The sequence below is a fragment of the Ascaphus truei genome, chromosome 6, assembly GCF_040206685.1.
Source record: "Ascaphus truei isolate aAscTru1 chromosome 6, aAscTru1.hap1, whole genome shotgun sequence".
NCBI classification, from domain to species: Eukaryota; Metazoa; Chordata; class Amphibia; order Anura; family Ascaphidae; genus Ascaphus; species Ascaphus truei.
In genome coordinates, this window is record NC_134488.1 from 99,975,023 (window position 1) to 100,002,972 (window position 27,950).

Sequence of the window (27,950 nt, forward strand, 5' to 3'; positions counted from 1 at the left end):
AAATGACACCGCAACGTCATGGCAACATGACATTACATTCCACCGTGACATCATGACACCGCGATGCTGCTGGAGTACCGCTCTCCAAGGTATGGCCCCTTAACTTTTTTTCACAGGGAGGGTCCCGCTGCCAGCGTGCCGCTTTGGGCCCGCAAAACCTAATTGCTTGGCTGTAATGTTGAGATATAGTTTTTAGATTCTCGCAAGCATGTACATAGTTCACATATTATGATAAATAAATAATACATGACCACTTATGGCATCAGAAAGCCAGCCACATTTCAACAGAAAATATTTCTGTAAGGGAACATAAACAGAAAAAATACAATATTAAAAACTGTAAAAAAAAATAAAAAAAATAAAACCTACAAAAAAACAAGATAATATGTGAAAACTCAATAACACTTTAAGTTACAAAAAAAAAAACAAGAAGATAAATTAATGTAGTGTTTGGAAACCCTTTAAAACAAGAAAATATATGTCTGATTAGTGCCACACTTGTTGTTTTTTTGTTGTTGTTGTTTTTGTCCTAATATTCCTAATTTAGCAGTATACCTACAAACATATTATAGTAATGATGTCTGGTAATTTGAGACATTTTGGAATCACAAAGTTCCAGTAAAGTTCCCGGCATGGCGCTCTAATCTGTAGGTGATATTATTTACCTGTGCCTGATTTTATTTCTAATCACAATGATCTTCCCATCAACTTCTCTCATTTGTAACGGTTATGTTGGCCAGGGGTGGTCAACTCCAGTCCTCAAGACCCTCCGACAGGTCGGATTTTAAGGATATCCCTGCTTCAGCAAAGAGGGCTCAATCAGAACCTGCTTCAGCACAGGTGGCTCAATCAGTGGCTCAGTCTTTGACTGAGCCACTGATTGAGCCAACTGTGCGGAAGCTGGGATATCCTTAAAACCTGACCTGTTGGGGAGTCTTGAGGACCCCTTATGTAGACCATTGCACCACAAGTCTGCAGACATAGCCTTTCCCAGAAGCAGACCCTTGATGCATGTATGTATCTAAAGGAAATAAAAAAATCACTGAGAGGTTAAAAAGTGCTTTTATAAATGCAAATATAATATTATGAAGGGAGGAGGTCTTATTCTGTTATTTCAGATTTTAAACTAAAAGTGCGCTGATGTCAGCTTGCCATAACTCCAACCACCCGATGAACATGAATGTCATGCTCTTAATGAAGCAGACATCTTTTTTTTTAATTTTGTTTTCCAGCCAAATTGGTTACTGACCCCTGCACCTTTGAGTGGAGAGGTTCTGCTCCTCATCATGTATATAAAACCTCAAAAGGAGAATGCTCTAAAAAAAAAACGTTCTCCACTGGTTAATGGGTTCAGAATGTTGTTGGTTTGTAACGCAAGATAGAGTCAGATTCTGCTTTCTGTGGGAGCAGGCTGTTTCATGGGCTCTAGATGCACCAATCTAAAGTCTGAGTCTATACAGCCTTAGGATGCAGACATCGACTTATTATTAGACAATCATGGTGCTTCTATAACTTTGATCAACACCATTATTTGATGACAGCCATGCTCCTACAATGCCTTACTGTAGGGGTACTCAACACCAGTCCTCAAGACCCCCCAACAGGTCAGGTTTTCAGTATATCCCTGCTTCAGCATAGGTGGCTCAATCAGTGGATCAGCCAAAGACTGGGATATCCTTAAATCCTGACCTGTTGGGGGATCTTGAGGGCTGGAATTGAGAACCTCTGCCTTGCTGCCATTGCAGACATGTGGCATCTCAACATGGTAACAGCTACAAGCTGTAATACACAATCCTGAAAACCATCGGTGAGAACGTTTCAAACGTTCACATATAAAAAATAAAAGATTGAATCCACCCAACTTATCAATGCTATTAGTTCCTCATGGTTCTAAGTGGGACCGCAACATTAATGTCTGCTGGTCGGAGATTTCTGCTAAGAAATGAGATGCAGGGATGTGGAAATGGAGAAGTTAAAGAGCCTACTGCTTTTTCCCACTAAGACACATCAGATGTTGAGTTATTTATGCCCGCTTTAACAGGACTAAGTAACACCGTGGGTGCCACCTTAACACCTTTTGATTCACAAGTCCTATTAACATCTTGTAAAATAAATGTCGTGAAATGGTTGTGGAAGGTTAACAATAAAACCAGTTCTAAATTAGAATGAAAATCAAGCAACCTGCTTGATCAATTAGAGGTCCATGTTATATATTACATTTCTCTCTTTGTTTAATGGGCAGCATTTCTTACATTCCCAATCAATTATTTTATCAAATGATAGTATATGAATATATGAATATGAAAGCGCAGCTGAAATCTAAACTAGTGAGAAAATATAATATCCTTAATTAGTAAGGACAGAATTATATTATCAATAACGATATATCTAGAGGTCTTTACCGACCTTGCTTTAAGTTTGGACTACAGTACATATTTATTAATAGGGCCATCTGCAAGTGGTAACAACTTCCAGACTGGTCCTTATTTCATCACAATTTGTCATGTTATATTTCTTACGTTGCATTGAAATATCAACTATCTACATACATTTCAGTGCTCTATAGACACCATCACATTCTGCTGACTGCAGAAACCAAATGTCTTCCACAGATGAAAGGATATAATATGGGCAAATGTAAGCCAAGGTCTTCCCGCGTCCCTGTGAAAATCACAGCGGCAAATGTAATAACTTTAGTCTATACGTTTTGCTATACTTTTTAAACCAACACTTCAGAATGTGTTGTGAGAATAGTGCAACATCGGGAAAAAAACTTCAGCCAACATGTTGGGTTGGCAGATTTTAGGAGTTGACCAGACGTTCCTCCAGGTTTGCTAGTCTTTATACAGCCTCAAATATAAAGATGTTTTTTATGTGCACTGTGTCAGCAATTTTGGATCACACTACTGGCTAGATCACTAAATTATGAGTCTCCCCATAAATGCATCTTTCACTTTTGCCCAACAAAAGCCTTCACTAAAATTATATCAGAGCCATTTTTATTGTATCCGCTGAATATATTTTGCTGAAACCACCCCCATCCCCACCAATACTTTACAAACTCCCACTTTTCACAGATGACTCAAAGACCAAAATCTTCCAAGCTGGTGACGAATGTGATGACTTAGCAGACACGGGAGAAGAGAGATATAAAATACAAAAGCTTACTTTTTGACAGTCTAATATCAAAATGTTTGGCTTCCAACCTGCTCCTCTGTCCCGTTCTATAATACACTCTATGACAAAGAATAGATTAAGCTCAGCTTGGTCTTTGCATTTCATAACCTGAATTTTATATCATTGGACTCCAGCCTAGAAATCTTGGTCTGAATGTGCCAGAGATGAAAGTGTGGGATTTGATAGGATCTGCAAAGCATCGTCAGCGGCTCCAAAATGAGAAAGCGACATTTATGGAGAGACCTTCAACATTACTTCCTACTTCTTCTTACACAGTGGACACAAAAAGGGTATCATATGCATTTGATATCAGGTCATTCCAGATAAATTCTCGTCCTGTTCAGAGAGCCTCCAGGAGAAGATGAATGTGTGTGTTTGTTGCTTTTTCCTGCAAGGATTAGACTGTCTTCTCTGCAGTAAGCTGCTGAATGATGACGACTCGCTGTAGGTTTTGCAAAGCGTCAGAAGGTAACGTCAGAAGTTGAACTTTTCCTCTTTGCAACTCATTTTCTTTAGGTACAAGTTCAAAGTTTTTTTCTGGCTCAGTTTCAATGTTTTTTTTTTTAATTTTTTTTTATAAATTCCCCTTGCTCAGTAGTTTTTTTTTTTTTTGTTTGTTTTTTTTACATTTTTGCTGTTTCAGTCTGATAAACTTTTCATTCAACAAAACTCAAACTGGAAGTGAAGGTATTTTCTTGCTTTTGTTGGAATCCATACATTTCATTGTAGAATTCAGAAATTGTTATTGTTTACATGGCCTGCAGACAGTGCATGTTTCCTCTTTCCGTCCCAGGTATCCCTTCAGAGAGTTAAAAAATAAAGAATTTGCAGGAGGTCACAATGGCAAGAAATAAAGGAGTAGAAAGTCAAACGGCCAGGGAGGGAGATGTAGTCATGTACATGTAACCAAGCAAAGAATGGGGTTAGGTTATAAGAGATACATAATCAAGTCAGGGAGAAATTAATGAAGGATAAAAAAAAAAATAGTTGAGAACTGAAAAAAAGCATGAGTTAAAGGGAACAGGAGCCATAGCATTCCAGACACTTGGAGGTAAAAGTTCATGTTTTAAGCTCCACCATACGCTGTCTCTGGTTAAACAGGTCAAACTGTGACATCTGTGTGGAGAGTTTGAACCTTGCAAGGTAGGGAGATGCTTAGCAACTTCCAAACAGTTTCCCAGCGGTTCCGTCTTTAGCAGGGAGATGTCGATATGTGTATGTGGTCTGGATACTTGATGGCTGGCGGATAGTTCTGAGTCATCTGGATTGACACATCGCTAGAGATGTCCGAAGGACTGCGGCCGCGGTGCCATACCTCGGGGTGAAGGAACTGACCTGAGTAGTCTGAGCAGTCGCTGAGCCGGGGTCGGTAGAAGGCAGGGTGTGGACGATACATTTCCTCTTCCGCGTAACGCTTGGTGAAGAGGTAAACTGACATTACACCAGCACCCTGCACCCAGAGAAGGGACATAACACAAAGTAGTAACAGAGCAAATACAAACATTCAAGTAAAATGTTACGATATCGAGGGCTTTAAAGAAAAACATGTTTACTGTGTGTGGTGTTTAGGCCAGTATAGACGTGTTCTGTGTTACATTCAGCATGCACCATGAATATGGAATGGCAATACGAGACTGTTTAAAGTCCATACAGTACATGGTTTTCTGAAGAGGAAGGGAACGTTTACAGACTTTGCATAAAGCTATCCCAATGTCCATACATGCCGGGAAACACATGATAAAGATTCTTTTTTTAACTTTTTTCTTCCATTGACTTTGGGTAAGCTTTATACAGTACTGTACTATGCTTTTTCAGCCTGTTCCTACAAGTTTGAAAGTACTGAACACAAGATTACAAGATTAACATCCCATGTTTGGTAAATACGAGAGGGATGTGTTAAACTTGTGTTACCGTCGTATTTTCCTGGCAAATACAACGAGGCACATCATGAAATATGAATTACACTGAGATAACCAAAGAGTTCACTTTTATATTTGGTTCCAGCACTATCAAGTTGTCTCTTTTAATTTCTTGCAAACATAAGATTTTTAATTTAAACTTTTTAAATGTTTACCCTGTACATTTGTCAGTAACATATCCTTTTTTTTAACGTTTGATTAAAGAGAACGGCTGTATAACTATTAAGACAACTTAATTTGTATTATTCTGCAAACACTGCTAAATATTTTTGTTCAAAATGAAATCTTCAATTAAAAAATAAAAATCTTTTTAAATTCTTGATTTGTTTTAAAAAAAAAAAATATTCTATGGCCGTCTAATGCCATCTGCTTATATCTCCTTTATTTGTTGAGCTAGTACAAGTAGCGAGAGTTTCCTCGCAATGGTTTTGCAGGTTGATGATCACACATGATGTCTGATTCTAAGGAAAGGTGACATTAGGAAACTGAGCTGCGTGTTTTTTTTCACAGTGATTTGCACTTATGTGTTTCTATGGAAAACCGTGTTAATAACTCTGCGTTTGAAAAGTAACAACACAAACCTCTTTAAGGAGAAATGAGGAGGCTGCAAAAGCAAAGGACCAGCCGTAGCGGTACTGAAAGTACTGTTCAGAACTGCTGGGGCGGTTCATGACTTCATCATTGATGCTTGAAATGTACAGAACCAACCCTACCACTAAGGAAAGACCTGAAATATGCACAGGACACAACATGGGTTATTGTACGGAAAGACTTTGGCCTATTCCTATACGGTAAGAAGACATTAACAGTCACTGTCTAATGAAGCAAAGCTTTCCCCACAGAATTAAACCAAGTAGGCACAAGACCAAGTGTGTTTTAGATGATCTAATAAACTATTTGGAACAGCAGTGCCCATAAATTAACAAATAAGAGGGGTTATTTATCATGGGGCAAGTAGTAAGAACACACAATAATGTTAGTTTTGAAGCTATACTGCTGAATCTATTAATTAGCAGTGTTAAACAAGAAAGGAGGTTTGTGTTGGTGTCTGTTCTCTGTTCCGTTAGTATATAAGGCCAAGCCCCAATATATAGTATACAGTATATAAGGCCATGCCATAATATATAGTATACAGTATATAGTCGATTCATCTACAATTAAATTCACTCAGGAGTGCCGGTTCTTTCTTCAAGTGAGGGATTGTTTGTAGTTAGTATATATATATATAGTATAAGGCCATGCCCCAATGGTTTAAAAGTAGCGAGTAAAATAATAGTATATTACATAAATTAAAGGAGCAATCCAAGCTCTTTTTTAAAATCTTATTTGGAAATTTTTTCCAGGATTGAAGCAGGGGGTCTCCGGAGCTGGACTTCATTCATTTTGAGCTCTAGGGACCCCCTGCTTCTGGAGATACTTACCTCTGTAGTAGGTGCCAGTAACCGCTCTGGCTGAGCTAGCTGAGCTTTAAAGCTACCGCATCACGCGGGCCAATCGGAAGCTGAATCTGATGACATCATGGCCTCCTATTGGCCAGCAGGGCGCGGGATCTTTGAACAGCAGCCATTACATTATCCCTGGTAGCCAAGCAGAGTGGCTACCGGCACCTACTGCAGAGGTAAGTATCTTCAGAAGCAGGGGGTCTCCAGAACTGAAATGAATGGGGCTCAGCTCCGGAGACCACCTGTTTCAATCCTGGGTAAAAAAAATAAAAAAAGAGCTTGGATTGCCACTTTAATACGTATAACAATAAACAGACTGTAGTTCCCGTCTATACCTTCAAGTGTGTCCTCTAACCCTCCTTCAATTGTTTTTTATGAGCTTACCTGACAGTATAAAGAAGATTCCAGAAACGAAAGCCAATATGGTCCTCTGCGGCCGGATATGCCCAATATTACTGATTACGAAGGCCGTAAATACAAGAAAAAGGCTTACCATAGGAAAAGGAGTGGCACTGCGGATGGTCTCTGCATTAAACAGCAAAATACAAACACTTTATTAAAGATGCCATGCCACCCAAAATCACATCACGTAAGAAAATGCACAATTACAAATATTACCCTAACAATTTCAAGTCGACTGCCTTACAGTGTAAACAAGTTTAGATTTAACGATTGCCACTGTACTGTGTATTGTGAATTGTGACTCTGTGGTTTCTATTTCCTTATGATCCCATAATCATCTCATCTTTGTGTTGTTCTACCCGAGGCAACAGGGATCTTTAGATGGACTTTTTATTGCTCAGTAGGGTTTAAGGAAAGGACAAAGAAGGGCCTGCTGGATACATAGGGATGCAAAAGAGGTGGAAGGGCCAGTCTAGACAAAGACTTTCTGAAAAAACAATACCATAAAGCTTGATACAGAAACATAGCTTCAATATTAATCATCTTGACAGAAGGTGAATAATCACTCTGTTTCATAAGGACTTTAGCAGCTTCCACCCTTCTAGAAGGCTGATCTTGGAAAATTCCACTACTTCAGTTAATTTCTTAGATACTACAATCACAATAACATAAAATGGTTACATATATTTAAATCAAACCAGCTTTCATTCCATTCACACTGGACATCTGTCATTTGTAGCTGGACCTAAGGATATCACATGATTTGCTTAGTCACCAACACAAGGGGCAAACACCTGAAATCTCTCTGTAAAGACTATGAAGCAAGGCCATCCTTCCTGTCAAATAGACTGAGCAATATCAGCCATACAAACATCAGCAAAACATTTTTTTCAAATACAAAGAAAAAATGGAAACTAAACTGATATTTCTAGTTATACCCTATAACACGTGTCTCACACACCTCAAGGGTATTATTAAAGATCTACATTACAATTATTTCTTTGAAGAAGTTGAAAGTTTTGGCCACCCATAAAAGTCTACAGACACCCACCCACCCTCTCTAACATGCTTACTAGAAACAGACTGAGATCTAATCAGGCAACAGAAACAAATGGGAACACAGCCCTGCAATCAAAAGAAATGCAAAATGCGCCAACATATATTCACAGTCCTGCCGCTCAAAACAATAAGATCAATGTACAAGGATCCTTCGCCTGGAAATCCAGTAATCTTGTACGTATTATCAAATTTAGGAAATGCACCAATACGATCCACAGTATGATGGCAAAACGAAACATGCCCTTCAGACCACATACATCCCAACAGATTCAATATATCAGAAACTAAAAGTAAACACCAGCAGGATAGAACTTTTCCCAAACAGGACAGTCACTATCTGACATAAGTTCTTAAAGGAAATGTTAAAAACACACAGTAAAGAAGAAACTAAAATACTTCTTGACTCAAAAAAATATTGCCTGAATCAGGATACTGGGCCAATAGAGAAAGAGGAAAAATGGCAGAGCACTACAACCCCCCCCCCCCAATACATAAAAAAAATACCCCAACCCCCCCAATACATATAAAAAAAATACCCCAACCCCCCCAATACCAATATAAAAATACCCCAACCCCAACCCCAATACATATATAAAATACCCCAGCCCCCGCAATACATATATAAAATACCCCAGCCCCCGCAATACATATATAAAATACCACAGCCCCCGCAATACATATATAAAATACCCCAGCCCCCCCAATACATATATAAAATACCCCAGCCCCCCAATACATATATAAAATACCCCAGCCCCCCCAATATATATATAAAACACCCCAGCCCCCCCCCGATACATATTAAAAATACCCCAACTCCCCCCCCCCCCCCAAAATATATAAAAATCAGACTTACCTGGGGGGTGGTCTCAGGTCAGGCATGGTGGCGGGGGGCTGGTTGTTTTGGGGGGGGGTGGGGGGAGAGGGCAGTTACTGGCTGTACTGGGGGGGGGCGGCGGAGCCCATTGCTGTGGGGGGGGGGGGGGGTGATCAGTTCTGTGGGGGGCAGGGCCGGTGGCTGGCAGTACTGCGTGAAGGGGGCAGGCCACGGGGGAGGGCTCGGTAGCAGCCTGGCGGCACCGCGGGGGTCCGTACACCTGCCCTCTCGCCAGAGATGTTGTTGAGGGCGCAGTCAGAGGGGCCAGAATGGCAGTGGTCAGCTGTTTTCGACTCCCCACCTGGGCTTATTTTTGGCGGGGAGCTTTAGCCTGAGCCACTAAGAGCCGTGAGGTATGCAGCGGTGCCTTGGAGGAGCAGACGGCGGCAGGTTGTCCTTTGGGGAGCTGGGGGAGGGTTGTGTGAGAGCGGTGCCGGGAGGCAGTGACAGACAGGAGACCTGCTGCTCAGAGTGTCCCCCCTGTCCCAGATATCCCCGCGGCGGCTGCCCGGGTGGGAGGGGAGCACGGGCGCGAGTGGTGGGCTCGGGGAGTGGCTGGCGAGACTGGCGGGCTAATGCCCGGTGCAGGATGCGCATGCGGGGGAAGTTGGGTTGGGGCACGCGGGGGAAGTTGGGTTGGGGCGTGCACACAGGGGAATCTCAATTGGAACTTCACCTCCGTCCCACGTTGGGAGCGGGGGGGAGGGTGGGCGGGGATGGAGAAGGAGGGTGGACCCACAGGCAGCAGGCGGACCCACAGGCAGCAGGCCGGACACCCTGCTTGCCCTGTGCATGCGCGCGGTGAATCGCCACCATTCAAAAAAAATTTTTTTTTAATTTAACGGGCATGGCCGCGCAGGGGGCCCGGCCGCGCAGGGGGCCCGGCCGCCCGGGCCCCCCTGACTCACGGGGCCCGGGAGGCCAGTACCCTCTGTCCCCCTCTGTTGGCGGCCCTGAAGATTAGCCCACCAATGTTTCACGCTTCACAGAGCGCTTTATCTTGGTTTATACCTTGATAAAGCGCTCTGTGAAGCGTGAAACGTTGGTGGTGCTACTCTTTGCCCTTTTTTGTCTCCATGACCCATAAATAATTTTTGATGGGAAACGCACTCTCCTGTTTATCTCCATTTGGATACTTGTTGTATTACTCTGCCATTTTTCCTCTTTCTCTATGTTTCATTCACCGGACGGAGGCACACCTCAGGACCCCTTATCTTTGGACTACGTGGACGTTGCAGCACTCAAGTGAGTTACAGTATTTGCTTGCTACATGTTTCCTTATTATGGATCTCAGGACATTTGGTACAATCTAGGGATATTCATATGCTGACGGTCCCTGGTGTTATTGTGTATACTAGTCTCACTTTATTAGTGAGTTTACCATCCAGGACCCTATACCCAGTACCTGTCTTCAATCAAGTATCATTCTTGGGGGTCCCTCCTCAAGTATCCTTTTATTTCTTAGCACCATTCTCCTGTTATTGGTCTTTAGCATTACGCATTCACATCTTCTACTGGGCCAATAGGAAGCCGTGACGTCATCGCTGCGGCTTCCTATTGGTCCATGTGACGCGAGAGCTTCAAACCTGAAAGCCCCGCTTGCTGAGCCGCAGCAGCTATTTCGGAGGTAAATATCTCCGGAAGTAGGGATCTCCGGAGGTGAAATTAACGTGGCTCAGTTCCAGAGATCCCCTGCTTCAATTCTATATTAATATATATATATATATTTTTTATATATTTATTTTTTCATTGCTCCTTTAATGTAAGGTTTTTTTTGATGTACTCAAGATCATTTCGGATGTACAATAAGAATGTTGACATTATGGAACTTACTGAGTATGTTTGCAGTGTTTTCCGTCACAATGTCTGTATCCGGCCCGTGGAAAAATTCAGATGCAACACACCTACCCTTTTCTTGACCTAGAAAAAAAAAAAAAAAAATGAAGCATAATATTTCTAATGGCACAATCACTCATTATTTACTTACAGTGAGCCACAGGTAAATATATATTGTAACGGAGTATGGGTAAGGGTGAATATGAACTAATTTGAAGTACCTTGCAAAGGAGAAAGGGGGAGGCAGTTTGTTGGCTGTGTGTATTAACCCTGGTTGCACATATAAGCCACTTGCTCATAAGTGTGCTGTCCATGGTAGATGGTATATTGGGACGGATTGAGAGAAGATATTGTTAATTTGTGGGTCCATGTCTGGAGAAAAGCGAATCACCTTGATAGCTGTGTGTAATAACCCGTGTCCCATATACAAGTCACATGCGCACATGTTCAGTACGTGACAAGGAGAACACTGCTTTTTTTTATTTTCAGACATTGTAAAGGGGACCTACCCATCTCTGTTCTTTTAATACAAATATAGCACAATATTTACACAATCTAATCTTAATAGCATTGCAAATATATTTAAAAGGATTGTGCTCTTGTGTGATGAAGCCCAGGACCCCTGCTTATTGTATGGTACTTCAACCACTAGGTACAAGGCGTATCAAAGAAAAGATCAGACACAGCAAACTTACACGTGGTTCAGGTGGCGAACCGTCAGTGCATATACTGTACATATCCAATAGAGAATTGAGTGATGCAAGTGTTAAAAGTGAAGTTGTACAAAGTATTAGTCATAACCGAAGCCCCTTTGGTAAACATTAATAAAGTATAACAGTATAAACATGACAATATACAGGCAGTCCTCGTTTTACAACGCTTCGCTTTACAACGAATGGCTTATCCAACGCTATGCAATACATACCTATATTCATTTTTACAACGCCAAAATGGCTTATCCAACGCTATGCAATACATACCTATATTCATTTTTACAAATGGCTTATCCAACGCTCTTACGATGCTTTGCAAAGTTGTTTATGTGTATATAATATATATATCATATAATATAATATTATACTTTATAATATATTATATTATTAAATTACATGATATATTATGTTATATTATATATATATAATACAGTATATACACTATATAATTTATGTGTGTGCTGCATATCTTATTGCCTGCGTAAAATATTTTGTGTATTTTAGCATTAAAAGTGCCTTCAGGAACGGAACCTTTCATTTAAACAGTGTTCCTATGGGAAAACGTGTTTCGCTTTAAGACGTTTCGCTATCCAACGCCATTTTGAGTAACGCATTGTGTTGGATAACCGAGGACTGCCTGTAACCATGACTAAACTAGTAGAAATAATACAGCAGTATTAGTACTGGCAATAAATCGTGTAAGTTCATATATGATGTTAGACAATTTGATACATATAAATGAGTTAGAAATCATTTACAAACAATGGCACGTGTCATGTTATATTTATACTGATTGCAACAGAGAGCAGCAGCTTACATCATACAGCAGCTGAAACATAGATCATTACGTTGTATCTCACGTTCAAGTCAGAAATTAAAGCAGCAGTTCAAGCAATATCCTGCACGTGTGTATTTTTTGATAAATCAATTCTGTACTATGAGAAAATACTTGTAGCATTAAAAAAAAATGTTTTAAAGAAATTTTTTATGTTTCTAATGTAGGAAGCATTTCCAGAGTGACAGCCCCCTTTCCCTTCTGACAGGCTCTGGCTCTTGAGTCCCGCCCTCTCTCTAGCAGTGCACCAATTGTATCTAATAACTACATAGTCAATCATATTCCAGGAGTACATTGCCCAGAATGCTGTGCAAGAACTGAATTAAATAACCCTGAGCAAGCGATCGATTACAGGAGAACAGATCGATCTGTAGCTTAGCTAATCACTTGTCAGTGTGCAAATTGTATTGATGCACATATTGAATGGGGGAAAAAATATATATATATATATATTTTTAAACATCAGCTTGAACTGCAGCTTTAAGATCATCCCAACTTGCAACTGATACTGAATACGCTGCACCTGTAGGTAACAACATCCAATAATGTATCACTGGAACAAAATGCAAATAAATGTGAACAGGGCCCTCTATCAACGTGCTGCTAATTTTAAAACCTTTGTGTTAGCAAAAAAAGAGCTAAATGCAAATATGTGTTGTCTATGTACAGGGAAATGGACAGCACATCTAAAAGTTTAGATAAAACTAATTTTACTTTTAAAGGGGCAAGGCAATACTTATACAAGCACTGAATGTGACTGAGTGTCATGTAACTGTATACTGTAATTTTACTGAGCACAGCAGGAAATAATCCTTAACACTGGGGATATAGTGTAATATACCATGTGTGGGGTAAAGGTTATAGTGTAATATACCATGTGTGGGGTAAGATGCACCGGGGAGATACAACATACAATGTCACCATAAATTGCTTAATGTTCTTACTTGCATTTTCTTTAAAAGCTTTGCTGGTGAATGAATTTTCTATACTGATACAACATCTCCCTGAACTAATGTACAATTGTCATTTTCTTATGCATACATATAGTGTAACGGTTTTAATAATATACACATTTAATATGTTTACCAGCCATCACTAAGGAGAATGACAGACATATACACAGTCGGACAGCCAAGTGAGGAAAACCTACTGACACAAACCAAAGAAAAGTCACATTGCAGAAAAGGGATATGATGGAGGGATACTATATATTATATAAACAAACTCACCTAACGTGCTCTTCCATTGGCTTTCTCCTAACTAGTATGTCTCTGACCCACTGCTATGTTATATAAAACATAGGCCAGTGCATACACACTTAGTGAATGCTTAAAGCACGTACTCTGATTTATACAATTTAGTTATGTATATCTGATCTCCTCCAAATGTTATAGATCCGTAGGTTTGACAACTCTTCTTTAACAGACTGATTTGGGATCTGGACAGTTGTCATGGCGTTGGGCATAGATCATGGCCATTATGTCCTAAATTGAAGGATAAAAAATACACCGAACCAGTTTTCTACAAACATCTGTAAATAAATATAACATAAATGTAATAAACATCACAAAACTTACAGATTTTGCACAAACCTGAACAGGTATTTAATATTGCTATTTCTCTTTTGAATTAAGTTGCAACTTAACATAGTTTAACAAAATGTACGGTGTCAATGTGCTGAAAGATGCTAACTATTTCCCTACATTTAATGCTGATTTCCAAAGTATTAAGGATACTGCCACATTAACCCTTATCAACATAAACACACAATGCCTGCTAAAGGACCAATTTATGATATATCTCACTAGAATATTACACCAAGTAACCTCATATAAACAGTCCTCAAATTTCTAACTGGCACAATCAGTGCTCCTGCAACACAAGCCTCCTTAATCCAGTAATGCACAGAGATGCAACATGAAGTGGATACATAAAATTAACAGCTATAAACCTGTTTGCAATGCCTTATAAAACCTTCCTTTGGTATCTCTTTAAATAGCTTCTTACTTGCCAAGGATTCACTCCCTTTGAAGATCGCTTACCCTTTAAATCATGTGTGAATTATGAGTATTTTACCACAAGACTTATAATTAGATGTTTTGAACTGTCACTGACCTGCAACTTTTTCTCATTCGGTACTTGGGGGTCGATTTAGAGGTGGTTACAGTAGGTAATGCAGAAATATAGGTGGCGTACAATTATTTGCGCTGTGCCTGTTATTTCGGTGTGTAACATTTGATTTACAGTTAGGCTGTGGCCACGCTGCTGTTGAGCTCGCTCATGCTTGAGAGCGGTGACGTCACCAACTTAGGCCTCGGCCATGTTAACTGCTTGCTGGCGGAAGCGCGCTGAGGCGCGCTCCTACTCAGCACTGAGCCCCTACAGCCGCAATTAGAGTGGCTTTAGTAGGGGCTCACCTGCGCTTCCGCGCGCTTGCGGAAGCGCAGGTCTTAGGGGAATTTAAAATTCCCCCGCTTGCTGGCGAGACAGGCCGGTCACGTGAGCGGTTCGCCCAATGAGGGCGAACCAGCTCCGTGACGTCACTGGCCCGCCCCCGGCCAGTGACGCGCCCGCCCCCGGCCCGCCCCCTGAAGGCCCGCTGACGGTACTCGCTTTCCCTGCGCCTCAGCGCGCCTCAGCGAGCCAGCAGGCAGCATGGACTCGGCCTTACCAAGCATGAGCGATCGGCTGTCCTGCAGTAATTTTAAAGCAGAAGCAGGTTGGAGGGGGGGGGGCGGCTATTAAGGGAGGGTCATGTCATTGGCTGGATCGGGGCTGCGTGTGTCTATGTCTGTATGTGTGTCTTTGTGTGTGTGTGCCCCTCCATTCTCTCCCTCCCCTACATCCTCTCCTTTCCCCCTTCCCTCCCTTCTCTGTATTTGAACAAGAAAGATAACAATAATTGTCTCCTTTGTTTTCGGAACGTGTCATCGCTGCCACAGAACGTGTATACTGTATTCACATCCATAAATCTACTCATGTTCATTGCAAACTATAAAACTTCTTTCAGCATGCTCTCGAAGTCCTTTCTCTGATCCTCAGTTTTTTCTTCTGAGACATCACTAGTCTATACCTAGTTACTGGCATTGTCTTTCCCAAAGGAATCCCAGTTATCACTGACCGCATGATACTGTCCCATTCTTTATGGCAACACAACTATGCTCCAGACTCTGGCAATTGACCCACTATGATTCTAGTATGTAATTCATTATATAACCGCTGCTACCTTACACCTGTAGAATCTCTGCATATATACGCTTAGATACCAGTGGTGTGGGAGGGTATGACCTCTTATCTACTATATATTTCTGAAAGTGTCCTATGTGTCCGGGTCTGTATGTGTCTCCCTGTGCCCCTCCCCGTGTCCCTAGCGGCAATCTCATTGGACCTACAGTCAGCGGGGAAGCGGAGCGAGCGAGCGCCCAGGACACAGCGCCCCTAGATCCACGTGGGAGCGACCGGACGGGTGAGTGAGCGGCCTTCACCTCCCCTCACCCACCCCTCACTACACTTCCCCTCCCTTCCACATCCCCTCCACCCCCCCTTCACCTCCCCATCACCCTCCCCTCCACCCCCCCCCTTCACCTCCCCTCCACCCCCCCCTTCACCTCCCCTCCACCCCCCCCTTCACCTCCCCTCCACCCCCCCCTTCACCTTCCCTCCACCCCCCCCTTCACCTCCCCTTCACCTCCCCTCCACCCCCCCCTTCACCTCCCCTCCACCCCCCCCCTTCACCTCCACTCCAACCCCCCTTCACCTCCCCTCCAACCCCCCTTCACCTCCCCTCCACCCCTGCTTCACCTCCCCTCCAACCCCCCTTCACCTCCCCTCCAACCCCCCCTTCACCTCCCCTCCACCCCCGCTTCACCTCCCCTCCAACCCCCCTTCACCTCCCCTCCACCCCCGCTTCACCTCCCCTCCACCCCCGCTTCACCTCCCCTCCAACCCCCGCTTCACCTCCCCTCCAACCCCCGCTTCACGTCCCCTCCACCCCCCCTTCACCTCCCCTCCACCCCCGCTTCACCTCCCCTCCACCCCCCCCTTCACCTCCCCTTACCATCCCCCACCACCCCCCCCCCTCACCACCCATCCTCACCTCCCCTCCGACCTCCCCTCCGCCCCCCTTCACCTCCCCTCACCACCCCTCCGACCTCACCTCCCCTCCTTCAACGCCTATCATCCACCCTCCCGCCTCTGCCTTTCGCCCACCCGCACTTCTGCCTTTCACCCGCCCACCGCTCACACCCCTGCGCCACACAGCCGCCGCACGCACTCAACAGACACCCGCCACACTCGACACACACCCGCCACCTCTCACCCACCCTACACACTCGACACACACCTGCCGCATCCTGCCCCTACGCAACAATATCACTGACCAGCTGTCGCCCGCACTCGCCACACACCCGCCGCCTCACACCCTAGCAGGACCCCGACCCACAGCCAGCACTCACTACCCACCCGCCGCCTCACACACCCTCACACCCTACTACCTATTACGCATTTACATCCCGGGCAACGCCGGGTCTCTCAGCTAGTATGTCAATAATTGACTGACAGAGCCCTGCCATGTCAGATCGATTGATATTTTGGGCAACACTGCAGGACATTGTTATTTGAAATCTTATGGGGCTCACCTGCCATTACCACCTAATACTGTGGTGTTTTTTTTATGGTAACATACTGTAATTATGCTATAGACTCTGACATTCATCCTACTTTGTCTCGAGTATGCAACTTACTATAAATAATTGCTACCTTACACCCGTCTCTGCATATACTTATATGCGGATGTATATCCATGGGGGGTCACTATCTTACTATTGGTCTGCTTTGAGTTTCCCTATACCTAGTGAGCTCCCTACTGACCAGATATTTTAACTACTAACTGGGTTTTTATTGATTGTTATACCTTTTTCCATTTGTGTCTTTGTTTAGGGGATCTCAATGTCTCACACATCGTCACGTTAGCACTACTTATTTTACTATACGCTTAATCAATTTGATTTGAATTACACATACTGTACAAACAACTGACCTGCACATTGCGGAGCATTCTGTTTCTCCATAGTAGATTCTGCTTTCCGTGCATATACCACTCTTGGCTTTGCTTTCCTTTCTGAACTTTTATAATACTTGCATCTTTGAAAATGTCTGGGACTGAGTGCATATTCAAAAGAAGTCTTCTCTCTTTGTTCTTTTTTTTGCTTCTTACCTTTTACACTGGCGACACACTTTATTCGAGCTTGGCTAGTCCCACGAATTCGGGTATACCCGGGTGTATTGAGGTTTGTGACTGTTTTCTGCCCGAGTGCATTGAGGTATTTTCCATGCAGGGATTTAAGCATTTTATTCCCACTGGCTGCAATACTGCACAGTATATATATATATACTGCATTACAATTCATGAATTTATGCCATCTGGTAGACACGCGAAGCATTGCAGCCTATTAAATCCTTATCATTATCATTTAACAGATCAGCCGCCCGTCAGCCAGGCATGAACCCAGGCTGGGAAGGCAAACGCAACGGGGCTTGTCAGAGGTGAGGAGCGGCGCATTCCAGGTATCTGCCAGGTACATACTGGGTATTTGCTCGAATAAAGTGTGTCGGTGCAGTACTTCTTCCTTTGCATGTCTCCATTTCATTAGTTCTCTTTATAAGAATTCTGAAGCAGTACATCCCATCTTTGTACTCAAGCTCACATTTTGCCAAAATAGATTTCTATTTTAATAATAATAGCATGTTCATGTATAGAGCTGCTAGTTTTACGTAGCTCTTTACAGACACATTTTGCAGGCACAGGTTCCTGCCCCATGGAGCTTACAATCTACGTTTTTGGTGCCTGAGGCACAGGGAGATAACGTGACTTGCCCAAGGTCACAAGGAACCAGGTTCCCCTGCTTCAAACTCAGTGCCAGTCAGAGTCTTTGCTCACTGGGCCACTCCTCCCATTTTCTGCATTCTCCTTCGTGGCATCATCCACTGTCTGTCTTATAGAATTTCTCAAATACCTGTAATATCTGTGGAGTTTTAGTGAATCTGCTGATTTTCACATCTTTAATTGGCAGTATTACACTGGGTATAAAAGCCAGATTAGTTAGATTTACTAATAATTTTCCTGACATATTTCAAAATGTGAAGAATTTAAAATTGTTAAAGGATCTATTGGCTTCTATCTTACCCTGAATTACCTTTTCGTATTCCATTCTTGATATGAGATATGTATTCTTATTGGAATGTGAGGTGTAAACTTTGAATATGCGAGGTACTTTTGTTAACAAATTAGTGTTTTCTCTCCGAAAAGTCCAGGAATCTAGCATTTACCATTCTTGATCTGTCCTTTGCCTCCTTTTTTGGGGGCCTATCTGGTGGCATCTCTCTCTAGTTTGATACAGTCTTCTCCTGTGGCAACTTCCAGGATACTAGGTACAGTATGGTATGTGATATGTGTGGGAACAGATGTTTTCCAGATATTCCTTCTGGTATTCCAACAAATCTGAGATTATTCCTTCTCTGTCTGTTTTCCTGGTCGTCCAGTAGATCCGCCCGTATTCTTTAGTTGTGGTTACACGAGAGCCTCCCTTACACAGGTTTTTACTGATTAGGCCAATCTCTTTTTGCATACTGCCTATCTTCTCTTCTGAGTCGCTGGTTCGCTGTTCCAATTCTTGGATTCAATGGCTATGTGATCCCAGTTGTTGTTGGAACTTCTAATGTTTTTTGGATAGTCTTTAATTTTGAGTCTAGTAGAGGTGCTATGCTTTTTATGGCTTGTCTGGTGATCGCCTCACATTGAGTCACACTTAAATTAGCATTCAGTTGACTATGGTTTTAATCTTATGTCCCTCTCCTCTCATTTTCCTCCATCCTAACTCCTTCTTTCCTTTTTATCATTTTTGGAGGTTTCATGGTTTATGATAGTTTATTGACAAATTTCTCCATAAAATCTTACTATGACAGAATCAGAATGATCTTTATTGACAAATTTCCGTTTGGATTTCCCTTCTCGTCTTTTTTGTACTTTTGTGTGGGTCAGCTTTGGGTAACATGGCTGCATTCTAGTTAATAGTCAGCAATTACACTCCATTTTGTGAGTCTGTGAGTATTGTGGAGCATGGAATATCACCTGCTTTCCATTTCTCCTTATCACACATGTTGGCCTTCCGACGACATTTCTCCCCATACCCTCTTATCCAGCCAATGTAAAGATCAGAGGTTTACTTTATATTTCTGTTCTCAGCTTGTGTGGTCTGGGCTTCAGTCACTTATTCCCCTGTGAGGCCTTTGTTCTTTTTCTCCTAAGAGGTTTCTTCTATGTTCAGGCCCTGTGTCCCTGAAGTGGTGTTATCAGAGTGGCAGGAATAATATTAGGTCCCCTGCAGTTATAGTGTAATCTTTGGGATTACCTATTCTGGTTCCGGGCATGGGTCAGGGGAGGGGGTGGCACTCACCCAGATTTTAGGAGATGTAAGATCTGCTGTTTCACCTCCACTCCTCCTCCCCACCTCAGGACCCGTCCGTATTCTTTAGTAGTGGTTTACATGAGGTCCTCGATGTTCCATCTGCTGTCTCTGGGGGTCTGTCGTGGGCATTCGTTGTTCCCTTTAGGCATCCCTCACCCCGTTCTTGCAATTATGTCGGCCTTCTCTGTTTTTTTCTTCTAGTGGCCATTTTTTCGTTTTTCCAAGGCCCAAGAAGGGTGGGAGGCGGGTGTGGCAGGGGTTGTGAGGGAACGTGGAGGGGGGAGGTACAGCTAGGTATCAAAGTTTTGTCTCCCGCTCTCACCACTTCTTCTCCTCAGATCCTCCTCCTCCCCTGCACATACCTTGTTGGCTTCCTTGAGTCACGCTTCGAATGCCGCCTGTGGTGCAGGCCTTTTTAGCAGTCTCTCTGCGCGTGGCTGGTGGCCATTTTTATTCATATCGATGGTGAAAGGGGGGGTTTGAAAAGAGTCGCAGATGGGCTATAATCCCTATTTTATATAAAATATATCAGTACAGTATATTATCTCGCTTTCTCATAATGTTTCTGTGTGTCTTTGAGTGTATTTTCCCTGTCTATTTTGTTGTATCTCCTTACAGAGCTGCTGTAACCTGCATATTCTCTGCTCATTGTCCTGGCCACGCCTTAAGGTGCCTATATTTTAATAAGGGTGCAAGAGCCTCTACAACATTGGGAATCTGGGCTGTTTCATGTAGATTTGTAGAGGTTCCTTCTGTAAAAATAGTTGGAAAGAAGGCAGGATACCCTTCCCACTGCAGCAACAATGATTTAAAGGAAGCAGAACCACACATGTGAAAGGCAGGTATTATTGCAGTGATGCCAGTTTATGCCCAGAATTTTAGATCTGACTAAATGAAGTGACACACATTGAAAAAATAAGTGAGATAAATGTATATAGTTATTCAAATTTATTGTGATTATTTGGCATCTTCTTATGAAAGGTGTCTTTGTGATCAGGGGCGGACTGTAGATAGCTACTGGCCCGGGGCGATTCCTTGAAGAGCAGCACTCCCCCTGCAGCGTCGCGGCATCATGATGTTGCGATGCCATGTGACACCAGGTATCCATGACAACGTGATGCTGCAGGAGGGGATGCCGCTCTAAAGAAGGTAAGTCACACCCCTCTCACTCCAACACACACACATTCTCTCACTCTCTATTGCAGGCAGTCAGGGAGGTTGGGAGGCGCCGGGCGCCGCTGCTGGGGCCCACTGTACCAACCAACCGAGACATCCCCAATCGCCCGAAGGGGCAATCCGCACATACATGTGATACAAGCAGAAGCATGTAAGCAGAAGCAATTAAAAGTGCAAAAACAAGCACCAGTTGTGAGCAACAACCCATCTATGTTCTTTTATATCAAATCCAAATCAGTTCCACTTCTGGGTTCTTCTTAAAAGTCTTTGGAAGATACAGTATTATTAACAGTAGTACTGATTACACAGGAAGTTTACACTTTGGAGTTCTGAAAAAGTATTTTTATCAGTTGAGTTACACTAAGGACATACTTGAAAACGAGAGGTAACTCTCAATATATTACTTCCTGGTATCATATTTTATAAATAAAATTAATAATATGTGCTTCTGGTCTATGTAATAGGCACTTACATGAGATGTGCTTAACTACTTTTGACTCTTGTGAAATCCCATCTGAACTACATCAGTACTGAAGGAGATGCCTGTAGTTATCTACAAACTCACCCCAGACTTATTTAATGGAAGAGCCATTTTAAGGAATCTTAACTGCAAAATTATATTTCCATTTTTTTTTTAAACATAGAGTTATGAGTTCTGACAAAAAAATTAAATTGAGTTTCCATGAAGTTTTCAAAGTTGAAATAAATTATCATACATAGGTTAGAATAAATGGATACAGTATATTGCACACAACTACCTATACCTCTCAGAACTAAGGCTTCTGACTTTCTAAAGTTTCTCAAACTTCTACTGTTAAGTTCCAACTATGTCAACAGAAAATATTCACACATTGTGTACATTGTCCAATAATTTTGTATGAAATTGCAAAGAATGTGTAATCAGAATACAAATGAAAGAGTTTATCATATATACAAAATTTAGCAGACCAATATTATAATAAATATGATGTTATTTATGTATGTAAACCCCAATACTTGAAGGATTTAGCGTAAAAACATCAGCGTACAAGACTATACGCATAAGAGACGTTTGGGGAAAGGATTTTATAATGCAAATAAATAGTTCGGAGTTCTACAGTATAAGTACAAGTAGTTGGCCAAAGCAGTTCAGGTATTAGCACGAGAGACCAACCAACATTACTACTATTTGTATTATTATTAATTAAATAAATGCCTCGATATAATTTATATTTTCCATGAATGATTAAACATAATTTTAATAATATTTTTTTCATAATAATGTTTAAGCTTCTAATTTACTACAATGGAAATGACTTGTGTTAATTAACATCTTCTCATGGGCTCAGAAATGTATAACAATATTAATCTTACCAGCTACAAAACACACCCTCCAAAGTCCAGCATGAAGAGCCATCTTTACTTCCGTTGTCTGGTTCTGAGGCAGGACAATTCCCTCTTCCACGTAGAGCCAGTAATCAGTGCTCACAGCAATGCCCACAAGAAGGAGACCGCACGCGCCAAAGACGCTACTGAGTAGGGTCAGTGCCCGGCTGCTGCAATTACTCATTCTAGGAGACAGGGGAAAGCCCAATCGATAATGTTGCGCGGTTACCTACAGGGCAAGAACAAGATAAATACAAACATTACTAATAGCACTGGCTTGTAAAGTACATTCATTTGAAAATCAACATGCAATGTAGCATGCACATAATCTTATGTGCCCTCAGGAATATATCACGTCTGAAGAATGGGCTGTGCAACTGTTAAGAAAAACATATAAAGTGATGCAGTATATCTTTGGGACCTCTAAAATATTTGTGTACATATCATTGATTACATTGGGTTCTTATCACCAGTGGCAGATTTCCCATTAGGCTTGAGCCCAGGGCAGCAAAATTTGGGGGCTGCAAAATTTCCCTTTCCCCTCCCCTATATACAGAGAATGTTTGGCCATGGCCGTTTGGCTGCAACCAAAACGCCACCGGCGTTCTATTGCCAGGACACGTCGCCACAGGGCAGCTCACCGCTGCACAAGCCAGATCTGCCGTGCCCGACTGCTCCGACAAGCCAGGTCTGATAAGTGCATGTTTAAATGTCCCACACAAGACATTTAAAGATGGAGCGTCAGGTCTAGGCAGTGTAGCGGACATTAAAACCTACACTTATCAGACCTGGATTGTGGGAGTGTGCGGTCGGGCGCGGGAGCGGACGGTCATGGCAGCAGGCGGTCGGGCACAGACATTGCGGTGAAATGTTCCAGTTGCATTGTGGTCACGGCCAAATGGGAATACAGCTGCAAGGTAGGGGGGGGGGTGCGAGCACCGGGGCAGGCAAGACGGGGGCGCAGCAGCAAAAGTTTTCACTCCCCTGTATTAGACCATATACTGTGGCCCCGCTCTCTTCCCCACTGATTGCATTGTATGGGACCTCTAAAGTTCTTACCTCCTTGGTAACGCCCTCTTACTTCTTCAGCGTTGCGGCGTCAAATGATACTGCGATCTCACAGAGCAATGCGTTGCCATGGCATCACGTGATGTCATTTGAAGCCACAGCACTAAAGGAAGGCGGTGCGAACAAGGAGGCGGCCCCAGGGTAAGTGCCTATGGGCGGCAGATTTTTACATCCACCACTGCTTATCCCAACGAATCATTTAGATCAATTGCACTAGCCAATGAAAAACATGGGTCTGCAGGTTAAGAGCAACATCCCTGTGTAGTTACACAGTGCTTTGAGTGGATGATAACGTAAGTATGACCAGAACATTGACTTATACTCTCTTTGCAATTCATTGTCTGCCCAAGGCTAAGGGCCTTATTCTATATTGTCCAAGAGGCTGTGCGGGCTGCTTGGACACAAACGTCCCCACTGAAGTCGATAGGGATTTCAGACTGAAAACTGCCTCGTCGGACTACAGTACTGTATATAGAATGACACCATGTCTGTTAAAATATGCAATGCTGCTTTACAAAAACTAATGCTCATTAGATTTCTCAGGCTGTGCAGATGTTAACGCATAACCTAACACATTCTCGTACTCAAGCTTTACATTGCCTATTTAATGCTTTACTGCTTGAGAAGAGTCGCACAGTATTAAAGCAAGAAATGATTTTGTGAAGGTTACAAAACCAACGCTGACTTTATTAAGATTACACAGTAGTCTAATCTTACATAAGTAGATTTTGTTCAAGCTTTGACACCAAATTATTTATCTGTATGTATTTTGTATGAAGCAAAACTGACAAATGCTGCATTTCAATTCAGTTAAGGGTAGTTTAATTTTGCAGATATTTTAATGGCATGTAGGTGTTTGAAGCATTATTTCTTCTTACACTATGGGGCCTGGTAGCTCCGAATTGTGACAAACCGCACCTTAGAAGCGGATTGACGTGCTTTGCTATTCCGTAAGCCCTTATCGCATGTCCAAACCAGGACTAAATGGCTTTTTTAGAAGCGGTTTCCCGCTTGCTCTGACATTGCTTCAAACTGGCATTTTTGTCCCACAACTGCTATTCTCGTAGCACCGTTATGCAAATACCAGCAAAAGGGTGGCGAGATTGGTATTGCAAGATACAGGTGCGCCGACGAGTATTCTAATACTTGCCTTAAAATTGCCTTGGAAAATCTGGGGCTATCACCAACAAGACCCAGGTACATGCTGCAACATTTCAGTGACATTTCTGCAGAGACCAATGGCCCATCGGATTAACACAGCAGTATTCCCTGGCAGTCCCATTCAGTTTGAATGGGACTGCCAGGGACCCCCGCTGTTAATCCGATGGGCCATTAGTCTGTCTGCAGAAATGTCACTGAAATGTTGCAGCATGTACCCAGCATGTACCCAGCATGTACCTGGGTCTTGTTGGTGATTGCCCCAGATTTGTTTTAGAATACTCGTCGGCACTACAGTAAATCCAGAGCCTGAAATATGGGTTTGACTGAGAAAGCAAAACCCATAAATCAGACTGGGGGTGCACCACCTTTGGTCATTCCACTTCTAAAGCAAGTACAAGCCAGGTGGATTACCTGTTAAACAGTGGCAGACTTCCCACTAGTCCCGGGCTTAGGGCGGCAAAATTTGGGGACGGCAAAAATGTCCGCCCTATATACATTTGCCGCATTCTCGGGCCTGTAGGAAACAACCCACATTCAATAGGTCGTACAGTGGAAGCATCCTATTGGTGGCCAAGTGAAGATTTAAATAATTTATTTTAAGTAGGGACCATCTCCATGTTTTACATTCGTTCACAGTAGGGAGATAAGTTCATTACAGCATATGATTTGATTATAAAAAAACAAGCACTCTGACCTGCTTTCAGAAACCTCAAATGTGCTCATATAGGTTACAACTTTAACTCCTTAAAAGCAGAGAGCTATAAAAACCGCAGTGTCCATGGCTAATCATAATAACCTAAAACAAAGTTGAACGAACTTGCGCTCACCCTGTCTTATACAGTATAATTCACATGGAGGTGCTAGGATCCTGCATTTATACCTCTGGATGTATAGAACTAAAAAAAAAAAACATATTGAATCAGCACTCAAAATAAATTATCAAAAATAATAGACTTACGTTTTTTTTAAACAAAAATATCAGAACCCACAGGGAAAAGTTAGCAGACAAACACTCTTATACGTGCAAAATAGAGCAACATTTCAAGGGCTCCTTGCCCCTTCTTCAGACTTTATTTTGAGTGCTGGTCCAGTATTGTTTTCTTTACAAACATCATTACCTGCCATTTCCAAACTAGCAGAGACAAAGTCCAATATTGTGGGTTTTTTAATATCCTGTGCAAGCATATGTATATATACAGTAAAGTATGTATGTTTATTTTTATAGCGCTAACCCCAGGTACATGGTTTTTACATTACAATTATAGTACAAAGAATATAATAATAAAGACTCACCTCATCAAGAGATACATTTAAGAAGTCCCAGCCCCGAAGAGTTTACAATCTAACTGGCATGTAGAGATACTAACAGACACCGTAGGAATAAATGTAAGTGCATTGGTTAGAATGTGTATACGAGCATACTGTAGACTAACGAGTATTGGTCATCCAGGACTATTAAATAGAGATGAGTGGGGCCGGATTCCTGAAATATGATACCAGAATCTCGGGAATCCAAGCAAAATGTACCCCAAAGCTGGAATTTTTGTGCTGGGTCCGAGGCGAAATTGAGCCCAAACCTTTTTTGGTTTCCAGCTCCCCTCACATCTAGGTCCCTATAGGTTATCCTCTTCCTAAATAAATCCCACCTCTAGCAGGGGCGTCAGCAGCGAAAGAATGGAGGGTGGGAGACGGCAGAGGGAGGCACGAAATAAATAAAAAATATATTATAATTTAATTATATATAGAAATAACAATTAATTTGATTGGTTAGATTACTGGACTTGGCATTAAGAAGAAACAAACCATCTGCCATCTGACTTGTCTCACTTAATGAGTCCAGTCTAGTTCTTCCGGCTGGGTTTCAATACCAGTGACTGGGTAATATTCAGATTCTATTTTCTTATTTTATTTTTATCACCTCCATCTGATCTGTCTACTTTCTATCTGTAAATTATTCTACCTGTCCAGGCTGGAACTATAACAGCACTATAAAAAGCCACTCTGGATGGTACTAACCGTAGGCCTGTCAGGAGGGTGCTGGGTAGGCCTCGTGCCTCTTTAAAGAGGTTGATTTTGAGAAAACTCTTAAAAGTGTGAATGGTGGGGGAGAGTCTGAAGGTGTGAGGTAAGAAGTTCCAAAGTTGGGGTGAAGCCGTGGAGAAGCCTTAGAAGTGGGAATGAGGGGAAGTAATGAAGGAGGAGAAAATCCGTAGGTCATGAGCTGAATGGAGACTGCATGGGGGACTGTACTTGGGCATGTGATTGGAAATGTAGATGTGGCTGTGTCATGGAGTCTTCCAGGTGAGAAACAGAACTTTGAATTTGATTCTGCTGGATATATGTAGCCAGTGTAGGGAAAGACATACAATACAATTTGCATAGTGAAGCAGCAGACGTAGACGATTAGTGAGGTAGTTGAGCCGTGCAGGATTTAGGATGGACCGGAGTGGGGCAAGTAGGAACAGGGGGACTGGCTAGGAGCAGGTTATTGTAGGCCAGCCGGTATATTAATAGTGCATAAATTAGAATTTCGATGTAGTATTTTCTCAATGTTTCAAAGATAGGAGTGACCAGAATTGGTGAGGTACTGGATGCGTGGTATGAAAGGGGTGTATCAAGTATCACACCTACACTTCTGGTTTGTGGTATCGGGAGGATAATGGAGTTATCTATTGTCGCTCACAATTAGGCACAGAGATAGAATTAGTGGAAGGAAGTTATTAGTTCTTTATCTTACAATTAATAATTGACTTTAATAAAAGTTAACACATGATTACCTATGTGTTAATGGTATATCACCATATTAAATAGGAGGAACATTCTGGTGTGCCCAGAGTAAGACAGCTCAAGCCATTTCTTCATACTTTGCTGGCTCCTTTAACAATAAAGGCGGTAAATACACGGTTCTACAAAGCTGGGGTTTTTTTCTTTGAAATTGTCCTTACTTCCTCTTTTGAATCCTGAGTAACTATTTCATTGTGTAAAAGCTCCAATAGTTATTTATTTTGGGGGGAAATGTTTTAAGATATATAATGATGGTGACATCCTGCAGGCTGCCTTAGAACTCACACAGTACCAGTGACATCCTGCAGGCTGCATTAGAACTCACACAGTACCAGTGACATCCTGCAGGCTGCCTTAGAACGCACCCAGTACCAGTGACATCCTGCAGGCTGCCTTAGAACGCACACAGTACCAGTGACATCTTGAAAGCTGCCTTAGAACGCACACAGTACCAGTGACATCCTGCAGGATGCCTTAGAACGCACACAGTACCAGTGACATCCTGTAGGCTGCCTTAGAACGCACACAGTACCAGTGACATCCTGCAGGCTGCCTTAGAACGCACACAGTACCAGTGACATCCTGCAGGCTGCCTTAGAACTCACACAGTACCAGTGACATTCTGCAGGCTGCCTTAGAACTCACACAGTACCAGTGACATCCTGCAGGC

The 27,950-nt window shown here is 42.5% G+C and overlaps 1 protein-coding gene across 3 annotated transcripts in view; it reads right to left on the reverse strand.

Annotated features, from left to right (window-relative positions):
• Window positions 1-432: 432 nt before the first annotated feature.
• Window positions 433-27,950, reverse strand: part of CACNG7 (calcium voltage-gated channel auxiliary subunit gamma 7) — a 79,588-nt gene continuing 52,070 nt past the window's right edge. For 2 of the 3 annotated variants that reach the window (XM_075605352.1, XM_075605353.1), the window contains exons 2-6: window positions 22,256-22,496; window positions 10,710-10,796; window positions 6,923-7,063; window positions 5,678-5,823; window positions 433-4,627 (exon numbers count right to left, since the gene is read on the reverse strand). In XM_075605352.1, the coding sequence (XP_075461467.1) occupies window positions 4,370-4,627; window positions 5,678-5,823; window positions 6,923-7,063; window positions 10,710-10,796; window positions 22,256-22,451 (828 nt within the window). In that variant the 5' untranslated portion in view covers window positions 22,452-22,496 and the 3' untranslated portion in view covers window positions 433-4,369. Of the gene's footprint in view, window positions 4,628-5,677; window positions 5,824-6,922; window positions 7,064-10,709; window positions 10,797-22,255; window positions 22,497-25,323; window positions 25,395-27,950 lie in introns of those variants that run through there. The other variant, XM_075605354.1, reaches the window with a different exon arrangement.